General features: G+C 41.7%; 2 protein-coding genes across 5 annotated transcripts in view; both read left to right on the top strand.

Moving 5' to 3' along the window:
* Window positions 1-304: 304 nt before the first annotated feature.
* Kiaa2012 (KIAA2012 ortholog) overlaps window positions 305-11,429 on the top strand; it is a 126,945-nt gene continuing 115,820 nt past the window's right edge. For all 4 annotated transcript variants that reach the window (XM_023710014.1, XM_023710016.1, XM_023710015.1 and 1 more), the window contains exons 1-2: window positions 305-677; window positions 1,819-2,103. In XM_023710014.1, the coding sequence (XP_023565782.1) occupies window positions 594-677; window positions 1,819-2,103 (369 nt within the window). In that variant the 5' untranslated portion in view covers window positions 305-593. The remainder of the gene's footprint in view (window positions 678-1,818; window positions 2,104-11,429) is intronic.
* Window positions 10,932-11,429, top strand: LOC105741561 (protein SET-like; the record flags this gene model as incomplete). Its single annotated transcript, XM_012513670.1, has 1 exon — window positions 10,932-11,429. A coding segment is annotated over exon 1 (498 nt), but the record flags the coding sequence as incomplete, so codon positions are not given.

Raw genomic sequence — 11,429 nt, 5'->3', positions numbered from 1 at the left:
GAAGGTGACCTAGATGACTTCCACAGTTGGTGAATGGTTAGTTGACACCCCTGCAACCAGGACTTCAGATCTCAGCCTGCAGTGTCCAACAGACAAACACCTACACATCTCAGCCCTGAATGACCCTGTTGCCTGGGAAGTCTGCACTATGCTTTCTGGGGCTAGGGACTTCATTTCCCTGTGCTGCCATAGCAACCAGGAAACAACCTGGACTCCCAGTGAGGAGGACAGTGCAGGCCCAGAGCTGTAGCAGCACAGGGGGTGGCGCAGTAACAGAGCAACCAGGACTGAGGGACAACAAGGGCTCTGGCAGAAGCTGAGGAAGGCTGCCCTGAGCATAGACAGGCAGGGGCTCGAGCAGACTGGCCATGCAGTTTGTTTTCCTCTCTACAAAGATGCATACTGTCCAAACTGTGTGGCTGGTTGTTACTAAGCAGCTGCTGTAAGAGGGGAAAATGTATTTAATAAAAGGCTCAGTGTTTGTGGGCTTCTTGGGTTTCTGTGGAGCTTTGGAAATCCCGAGGTGTGGCCAGTTTTCAGCCTTCAAAACTAAGATGAACTGCCCTTGAGAAGGGGTGGTCAGAGAGGAAACTATGTTCAACCTCTCTCTCCTGAGCCGGGGCCACGGGAAGCTGGTCCAGAGCAAACAGAAGTTGGAGGTCTATTTTGAACCAGAGGTGAGTCTTACAACTCAAAAAATGCATGGTTTCAGGGTGGGGAGGAATGGTCTATCTTTCCACTTGGAGGTGAACCAGGTGTGTGTGGCAGGCCATTTTGTGAGACGGTGGGGGTCCTCTCTCCTCTTTCAAGGTAAGAATGTAGTTCTCCTGACACCCCAGGACTGCCACTGTGTCCCCCTTCCTTCTCTTGTACCCACACTTTCAGCCCCCTTTGCTTTAGACTGAAAGAGAATCCAGATGGTCTGGAATTTGGATGATTTGTTTCACAACCAGAATTCCCACCTGGGTCCTAGGCAAGCCAACGGTTGTTTGGCTTTTAGAAGTCCTGCTCTGTGGTGAAATGCTGTGTGTGTTCTTGCCATTTCAATGGCTTCCTTGAACTTTCTGGAATTCAACCCAGGGGATTCATATTTAATATAGGCCAAAAAAAATTTCACTTTGGATTTTAAAGAGGTGGCAAAATTCCCTTATTGTACTGGAATTTTACTTCTTGAATTCTGCCAGGAGTACGAAATCCATCGAGGATTCTTTCATATTTTTGGGTCATACAGAGATTTCCATTGTTCTGATATTTGACCTCTACTGTGTTAAAAGACATATAAAATTTCAAAGGGCCTCTATGGCCAATGGTACTTACTTACAAGATATCTAACTACTTTATAGGCTCCTAAATAGCCAAATAAGGTCATGTTACACAGCATCTGGAATGTATAGAATTCTTCCTGTGTACAGCTGAAGTGCTAGTGGGTTGGAAGGGTTTTCTCCTATTTAACTGCCAGCTAGTCCAGATCCGATTTCAAAGTTATCTGCTGCCCTTGACAATTCTGACTACTTACTTGTATCCCTGGACACTTTCACTGGCCTGTAACCTACACTCTACCCCACATAAGCCTCCAGACTGGAATGGCTCTCCTGAAAATTATATGGAATAAAAGAGAACTATGCCCTGGTTTCTACTAATTTTGAGATTTAGAGAGAAAAGCCAGTTGCTAAGAAAAATAATTGCATTTCATAATTTCACACAAACAATTCAAAGCAAATCAGTAATTAAAAAAGTTTCCAAACACTGCCTGAGAAGTATTTGCCATAGAAAGATCTTCTACAATGGCTCTGTCAATGTAGTTTTCTTTTGTTGCAGGATTATTTGAACTGGAAGTCCCCAGAAGACTATGTCCTAGTCAGCAGACCTCAGGAAGAAGACAGTGCTGACCAGCACTCCTGGAACCTTTTTCTTCCCAAGACATTCAGCACTAGAAAGGGAGCTCTGATCCTTTACTCAGAAGGCCTGGCCATCCCAGCATGGACTCCCAGGGAGAAGAGAAAAGACCCCTCCCGCCCCAAGGCGCCCAAGGAAAGGCTGGATCTTGAGCTACACACACTTCAAGATCTCAAAGAAGCCATCCTGGCCTATGGAAGAAAGCAGGTAGGCAGAGCGGTGTCTCAGTTTGAGGAAAGGTCCCAGCCTGTGTGTCCATACAACCATTTGAAGCTTTGGGTATAACTTCCTGGACCCAAAGGAAGTTATGAATCCTTCAGACCTCCAACTGTCCATCTCTACCATGGGATTGTGCTCAGCCCTGTCTGCCACGTATGATTGCCATGAGGCTTATGTGAGCTAATACATGTGAAAGGGCCCTGAAAGCATAAAAGGTCTGCTATCATCATTCTGAATTTTCCTTACACATATAGTCACACAGTCTTTTTCAACACCCAGACAGACATTTCATCAGAAACCTTGAAATCCTGTCTCAATGCCACAAGTATCATCGTCCCACCTCTAATGCTTTTCTGGCTTTGTGGAATGGAGAAGAACATTTTAAATATTTGCCTTAAGCCCTGCAGTGCTTTCAGGACAAGTTACTGACTTTTTCCACTCTGGATTTTTTTTTTTTTTTCTCAATACCAGAGATCAAACTCAGGACCTTGCACTTGCCAGACAGGTGATTATGCCACTGAGCTATATCCCCAGCCCTCTACTCTGTATTTAATATTAAGAGAAAACCATTGTGCATTTTTTGATTCATACTTTTTTTTGGGGGGGAGGGGTGCAAAACTGGGGATTGAACTCAGGCTCTTGTGCTTGCCAGGGAAGCGCTTATTCCACTGAGCCATCTCCCTGACCCCTCCCCCCTCTTTGGTCTTTTTGAGACAATGTCTCACTCTGCAGTTCAGGCTGGCCTTGAGAGCAGGCTTTGTAGAGCAAGCTGGTCTCAAACTTGGAACAAACTTGCAACAATCCTCCTGCCTCAGGTTCCCGGGTGCTGAGATTATGGGTGTACACCATCATGCCCAGCTTCCAATTCTTGTAAAATGAACCAATGGTGCCTGTTACATATAACTGCATTCATTAGACCTTTGACTGAGGCCATAAGACAGCCTGGGAAGATGTGTCACTTTGTCAAGTTCTAGATTAGAGATGGAAGATTGCTCCCTAGTTTAAAAGTCTCTGATAATTAATAAAATCACTAGCCTCCGACTCTCAGCCCTTCACACACAGGCTTTCTCTCCCATGCCTAGCCATATCTCTCACTTGTTCTCACCACCATTTCAACCACAGGTCCCTAAGACACACCTGCCATGTGATTGGTCCTCCACCCCACACCTTCTGATGACTCTACACTCTTACCTACATTTCTACAGCTGGATGACTCTTACCCATCCTTCACTAAGGTCTCCTCACTAAGGTCTTCTCCCAGTTCCCTGGCAGAGCTATCCCACACCTCCCTCCTTTGCAAATATTCCCATACCATCATGCCTTGAGACTCACCTCCAGCTATCTGACATCTCTTATGGGATAATGTCTCCTCCAGAGCATAGACTGTATCTAAATAATTTCCAGAAATGTTGTGAAATGAATGTGTTCTTAGATTGTCTCCCATTATTATTATTGGCCTCTTTATCACCTATCCCCACCCTAGAAGAGCTTCCAAAAAGAAAGACTCCATTTCTCCCTTTCCTTTCTTTCAAAATGGAGGGGCTTGATGACCTTGATCAGATAAATGCCTGATTGTACATGTCTTGAAACAATAAATTCTTGGATGAAAGAGGAAACCAACCGTTGTCAAATGTTTACTGTAATGGTTGTATCTATCATTTAATCCTCACAGTGACCTCATGACTATCATCTTTTTGACTCCTTTATAGATGAGGAAACTGAAGGTCAAAGGGGTTACCTGACGTGCCCTAGGCCAAAAAGTCAACCAATGTCAGAGCCAGGATTCAAACCTGAGGCTTCCAGCCTCTTTGGGGCTAGCATGGCTTGCACTGTGTCCTACTATCTCTGGGCCTGAAAGAGTTCCAGAAAGCACTGTGCCTGGCCTTGGCCCACTCACTTTGAGATCCCCACTATACCCTTCTGCTCTACACAGTGTCACAAGGGATTGACAACAGCTATATACAATTACCCAGACCTCTGTCAATAGGCTCGTGACTGAACTTGCCAGTGTTATTGACCTCAACATTGTCTCAATATCTGTTTGACTTCTGAGCTCACCAATCATTTGTGTAACCAATCCCCTAAGATAAATTCCTTTTGAGTTTGAATATTTCGAGTTGTTCCTGTTTTTCTGATTGAACACTGATTGTTACATAGAGTAACTTACTGTTACTCGGAGTAAGAACAGTTGCTAAGCTTCTAGGTGCATATTCACATGGCTTCATGCTTTGGGCAAAAGGAATCTTACTAATTATAAAGTAGGTAAATCCATTTGAAGACAACTTCATTTTAGGTTAGATATGGGTTCAATGGGGAAAAAACCACGTTCCTGTCTCCTGGTATTCATTATTAAACTTACAGTTCACATCTGTGAAATACAGAATACTCTAGTCTAACTCCAAATGGGTAGAAGGGAAATGGTATGGAGAAATCCAAAAAGGTTCAGAATAGTAATAAGATGGGAATTTTAGACTAGAAAACAATAGATTAAAAGTGGTAAGGAAGCAACTGCAAAGGACTTGGGATGAAAGAAATAAATACTTCAGCAGAGTAGAGCTTTGGAGAGCAGAGAGTACCATCTGACTAGGAAGACTTCAGATCTCAAGAAACTTTCAAAATCGTGACAGCCAGGGCATTCAGGTTATGGGGAAATAGCCATCTATGCCCTAGGAGCACAAAGTCATGTGACATTTCTGGAAGGTATTTTGGAAGAAAACCTGAAAAGGGTTGATACCTTTTGATTCAGCATTCTATTTTTAGAACTTGTCCTAGGAAATAGGCAGAGATATGCCCAAATACTGCATAAAATGTTAACTACGGTATTATTTATTGCTATGAAAAGCAGAGAAAACAATGCATGTTCTACAATGGTGTATTGATTAAACAAATCAGTACAATCATGTAATAAATTTGGGTTAAGTAAGAAGTAATAAAAAAGAAATAATGTATTTGTCATAAATAAAATGAACAATATTCACAATATCTTTTTTCTTAGAATTCATGTAATTTAATTGAAATAATTTATTTTCCACCTTTTCCAATTTAAATATAATATGTAAAGAAAGCCTGAATTGTATAATGATATTTATAGAATAATAATTACTATAAAATTACGATTACCAATGCTATTCACTTAGATCTCTGAGTTGTTGAAATTTTCTCCCATACTTAGCTCAGCTGTTTCTTCTTTAAAGAGGAAAAAAAAGTTTCAAAACAAGTAAATAGGAGAGTTACAATAATTAATACATTGAATATTGTTGTCTTTGTAGTAGTTACTCAGAGTACAAGATAGAAAGAAAGGGAAATAGAAAAAAACATTTATGCACAGGATAGTTAAGATAGTTATACAGCTAGTTTCTCTTAGTTCATTGAAAAGAAAGGTTTCTGCTAATATTGTTTTCTAAAAGCAGGTTACAATGTCAGGTACAGTGACACACACCTGTGATCCTAGCACTTGGAAAGCTTAGGAAGATTGCTGTGAGTTCAAAGCCAGTCTGGGCTATATAAATGAGTTCAAATCAGCATGAACTACACAGTGAGATCCTATCTCAAAAAAGAAACCACACACAAAAATAAATAAATAAATAAATAAATAAATGACAGGTTACAAAAAAGTACTTATATACGTAAGTGATAAAGAAAAATACGAATGTTCATTAACATTTTCTGAGTATTTACTGTGTTCCTGACACTAAGTATTTTCCAAGTATAACTCACTTATGCTTTCAGACAATCATGGTGTAGATGTGAACCTATTACATTATTTTAAAGATGAGAAAACTAAAGCACAGAGAGTTTGATTAATTTTCTCAAGATTATATAGCCAAGCAAATCAGTGCACCAGAATTGCAGACCAGGCAGTGTAAAATGCATTGCTTTGCTGATATAATTTTTAAAAAATTTTAAATTAATTGTAAATTTTTTTTTTAAATTTTGTTTATTTATTTGTGTGTGTGTGTGTATGTGTGTGTGGCCAGCTCAGCCCACCAGGGGGCGGGGCTGGCTGGCATGTGGTGCTGGGGGATTGAACCGCGGTCCCTGTGCTTTGCTAAACTTGTTCTAAGTAGGTGCTTTAGACCACTGAGCCATCTCACCAGCCCCAATTGTAAATTTTTAGAAAGATATACACCAAATTTTTACTTGGGGCCAAACCATCAATGATGGAACTATAAATCTTAGATTTATTTATGCATTTCTTTCAAACAGACATTGTTTCCTAAAGCTCTGGAATTATTATTTTTTAAAATTTATTTTAAGCCTTTATTTTTTTTTTAATTTTTTGTATTTTAGGGGAGGGTCTACAGGGTGTTCAGAGTCTCACTACTAGATCAGACTCATAGTAGTCCACCTGTTTACAACTCCCAAGAGCTGGGATTACAGGCGCGCGCCACCACGCCCAGTCTCAAGCCCTGGAATTTTTAAGATGAAATAAGCCTATGGCTTTGAATAAGATAGTCAATCAGTCAGCCTCAGAGGTCCTGGTGAGAGGGTGAGGAGGGCAAGCTAGCCAGTGGTGCTGCAGTCTAAGGGTGTTGCAGGGCAGAAGGGGTACATAGCACTCACCTGGCATTTCTTAAATTTGTGGGAGTTGTAAAATGAGCCCCCCAATAACCACACTTTTCCTTAGGGTTATTATTATTATTATTATTATTATTATTATTTTATGTACTTAGCAGAGGGTCTACAAGGTCTCACTACACAGATCAGACTCCTAGTGATCCTCCTGTTTTCAGCCTCCTAAGTGCTGGGATTACAGATGTGCACCACCACACCCAGTCTCAGTCTCAGTCTCAGAGCACCCCAGGGGCTGGGCCAGCACAGCATGCCAGGGATCCAACCTTGGTTCCTGCATTTTGCCTAAGCAGGCGCTTTAGTCCTCTCAGCTATCTGGCCAGGCCTAAAATTCAATTTTATTCCTTCAAGAGATAAACAGTATTTACATCGCCATTGAAGAATTCAAACTAGGTTGCCCTGCTACCGCCATTTTCCTTATAACCTAGTTACATTTAAAAATATTGTCAGCTTTATTTCACAGCTTTATTTCACAGGTCCACCCTCCTTATGCTGCCCACTTTCTCCCCCTCATCCTAATACTCAAGACACTTAACTCTTTGCTTGCTGTTTTCTGCCAATATCTAACCCCTGAAGGCATGTCATCAAATTAAAAAAAAAAAAAAAAAAAGTGAATACATACTTGAACCAAGCCTATTTTTCCATCTTAAACATAACACAGACTCTTGTTACAAAATTAAAAAAGTATAGAAAAAGAACACCCTCCGTAACCATTTGAGCCAAAGATCAGGAGGATGAAGTTTCCCTTTGCCAATTCTACCGAAGTGTCCCTAAGAAGTGAGGAGCATGATACCGCTGTCCACAGAGCGTTGGAGGCAGCAAGGCAGTGAAAGGATGAGTGACTTGGACTGTACTGCTTTTTCCTGGTGCTCTGTCTTGGAACAGTTGTCTTCAGAGGCATTAGTAAACCTAGAAGTAGGAAAGATCAGAGAGAAATGTGGTCAACCCTGCCTATGAGCTCAAAGGTAGTATCAGTAACAGATGAGCCTTACTGAGTACTTGCCCTGTGCCGTGTTCTACCTTGTATAATAATTTCACTAGTCTGCACGAGCCAATGAGCTGGGTCCTAGTATTACCTCCGTGTTATAGGAGGAGACCTGGGGCTTGACATTAAATGAGTTGCACACTTAATCCACGGAGCTCAGACAACTGATTCCAAAACCCTGTTCCTGGTACCTAGAGGGTCTGAATTTGATGACTCTACATGCCACAGAGAGAGAAAGCATCTCTTCAGCTTTAACAGTACTTGAAATGAATAGATCTGGGGCTAGGGGTATAGTTCAGTGGTATTGTGATTGACCAGTATGCCCAAGGCCCCGCATCTGATTCCCCACAGCACAAAAGTGTTGGGGATGGCCAGAGTCTTTAACACATTCCTCTAACTGACCCTTTACAATTCTAAGAAAGCAAGTCAGATTTTCACTGAAGTCAATCTGGTTGTAGACAATATTTTCATAGCGCATTATATATATGATGCAGGAAACTTGTTTTTCTAGACTTGGTCTACATCCAACAGTTCCCTTGTATAAATAACAGATAAACAATATATATGCTCACGGATAACATTTATCTAGCACTTGTACCACTAATCACGTTACTTCATTAATCCACTTAAATCTTCACAGCAACTTTAGGAGCTAAGTGCTTTTTTATTGTGGTAAAATATACATAGCATCAAATTTATCATTTTCACCATTTTAAGTGCCCAGCTCAGGGACATATGGTACATCCACATTTTTGTATAATTATCACCACCATCCATTTCCAGAATTTTTTTGTCTTACAAAACTCAAATTCTGTATGCATTAAACACTGCTGCTCTGCTTCCTCTGCCCCTGCCCCTGATGTGTACCTCTCTGCTTTCCATCTCTGAATGTGACTCCCCTAAATACCTCATCTGAGTGGAACATGGCATTCGCCCTTCTGTGCTTTGCTTTCTCATTCAGCACAGTGCCTTCAAAGTTGAGCCGTACTATGCCATTGTTTACCCATTCACCTGTTGATAAATACATGGCCTGCTTTCACACTGTGTCTTTATGAATACTGCCCTGTAAACATGAGGCTGTTCATGTTTCTTCTTCTTTTTCCCCCCCTCAGAGAGTCTTACTATGCAGCCCAAACTGACTTTAAACTTACTATGTGGCCTGAGTTGGTCTTAAACTCCCAGCAATCCTCCTGCCTCAGACTTCCAAGTGCTGGACTAACAGGTGTGCATCACTACACCCAGCATCTGTCATGTTTCCGCCTTCATTCTTTTATGGATCTACCCAGAAATGAGTTGGGAGATATATGGTCATTCTATTTTTAATGTTTTCAGTAATAACCACAGTTTTCCACAACTGTTATGACTTCCAATTTCTTCATATTCTTACCAAAAGAGGCTGTGTTTTTGTTTTTATTTTGTTTGCTTTGCATTACTTGGAATCAAATATAGGCCCTTCACAGCAGCCTACATGCCCAGTCCTTTTTTATTTTTAGATAAGATTTAGCTGGGTTCAAACTTGCAAACCTCCTGCCTCATCTCCTCTGAATGCTGGGATTATAGGCATGTGCCATCACAGTCAACTAAAAACTGGTACTAAATAATATTGCAGGTTTGATTTGCATTTTCTTAGTGATAAGTGACACTAAGCATCTTTTCATGTACTTACTGGGTATTTGGGTATCTTTTGGGGAAAATATATTTGCAAACCCTTTGCTAATTTTTAAATTGGCTTTTGTTGTTCAGTTGTAGTTCTTAAATATTCTGGATGTCAATCCCTTACCTGATAACAATTTGCAAGTACTTTTTCCCAAAGTACAGGTCACCTGTGCATTTGATTAGTGGTGTCTTTTGGTATACGATTTATTTGGTGAAACCAACTAATGATTTCTCTTTTCTGTTCTGTTGGTGTCATATCCAAGAAATTGTTGTTTAGGTCTTTGCTCCATTCTAAGTTAATTTTGATATTTGATATCAAGAGCCCAACTTGGTTATCTTCCATGTAAGGTGGTATTATCACTCCCATAGGCAGAAAGAAACTAGCTGCAGACCGCTCACAGGCATTGAGATAGGATTCACACCCAAGCAGACCATGCTAATAGGACCTGGGCTTAATTTTTATTGTGTGCAATCTTAGTTGCTGGACCTTTATTATCTGTGGCATGTGGCTAGTCAGAGCTCTGATGCTAGAGGGTTTAGTCAGGACTTAAAATCTGTCACAACACTATAGTAATTAGAAGATATGGGACACTTATAATTCTCTTCTTTATCCCCAGTACCTAGAAACACATGGTAACCAGAGATATGTGGCAAAGACAGAGTCATATGCATAGTCCCAGAAATTACCCTGCAGAGAAGGACTGGCTGAGGGGTGCTGCCACGGGCTGAGTCCACAGAAGCTCCGCTCACAGCACTCTCACCTCCAGTCCACAGTTCCACCACAGAGGCAGCTCCAGCCACACCTGCACATGGCACAGGCTGACCTTCTTTCCCCAGGCCTGGCCTTACCAGTGCCCATGGCACCAGGAGACACCAACACTGCCACCCTGAGAGCAGCACCTAGGAGCAGCTCCTGGAGCACTGCAGTCAGCAGCATCATGTGAGCATTACCAGGCCTTTCCTATCACCTGAGCTAACAATTAGCAAGTTGGATTTAGCTCATTGGCACCCAAGGTGGTGCCTGCCAAGTAGTCATGGGGTGAGCACATATGTGCCAGCGTGTGGCAGAGGGAGGCCGTGACCACTGCCCTACAGGAGAGTGCAGTCTAGTGAAGGCAGCAGATTCATGTCCCATGGGCCCAGATACCAGGGAAAAGGCTGGACTATGATTTATCAGACATATAAGAAGATCGGGTTGATTATTACTGTTAAGAAATTAATCTTCTTGAAAAAGAAAGTGTTTATGATGGAATCAGAGGAAGTTTCAGATTGAAGTGGTCATGTGTCTTCCCTCTCAGTCTGAGGAAACCCATGTTAACTGCCAATATAAGGAGAAATCCTGTTAAACTTTCCATAGATTGCTTATACAGATTTGTCAGTAGTTACCCAGCCAGTGGCCCATTTGCAAATGGGAAAATACTGTTTTCTCTATGCCCTGTAATTCACGTTCCCCAGAAATAATAGGAAAGGCCAGTTTGTTTGAGACAGTACCCAATGGCCATGGAAGATAAAAGGATTAAATCTCACATTTAAGAGATATCTGGTCCCGCGTGGTTTCTGGCGGCAGCAGGGGACCCCTGCTCCGCGGCGGGCCTGCGGGGTCATGACTCCCAAGCGCCAGCCTTCGCTCACCCCTCTGACCGGGAAGGCCCGACTCTCTTCGGGCCCCAAACCCGTGGCAGCGGCGGCCTCGCCGGGCCTGCCCCAGGGAGAAAAAGAACAACAAGAAGCAATTGAACACATCAATGAAGTACAAAATGAAATAGACAGACTTAATGAACAAGCCAGTGAAGAAATATTGAAAGTAGAACAGAAATATAACAAACTCCGCCAACCATTTTTCCAGAAGAGGTCAGAATTGATCGCCAAAATCCCAAATTTTTGGGTAACAACGTTTGTTAATCATCCACAAGTGTCCGCGCTGCTTGGGGAAGAAGATGAGGAAGCTTTGCATTATTTGACCAGAGTTGAAGTGACAGAATTTGAAGATATCAAATCAGGTTACAGAATAAATTTTTATTTTGATGAAAATCCTTACTTTGAAAATAAAGTTCTCTCCAAAGAATTTCATCTGAATGAGAGTGGTGATCCGTCTTCAAAG

Source organism: Octodon degus, unplaced genomic scaffold, assembly GCF_000260255.1.
Source record: "Octodon degus isolate 3935 unplaced genomic scaffold, OctDeg1.0 scaffold00016, whole genome shotgun sequence".
In the NCBI taxonomy this organism is placed as follows: Eukaryota; Metazoa; Chordata; class Mammalia; order Rodentia; family Octodontidae; genus Octodon; species Octodon degus.
The sequence above is the reverse complement of the archived record's forward strand: the minus strand, read 5'-3'. Positions and strand labels throughout refer to the sequence as shown.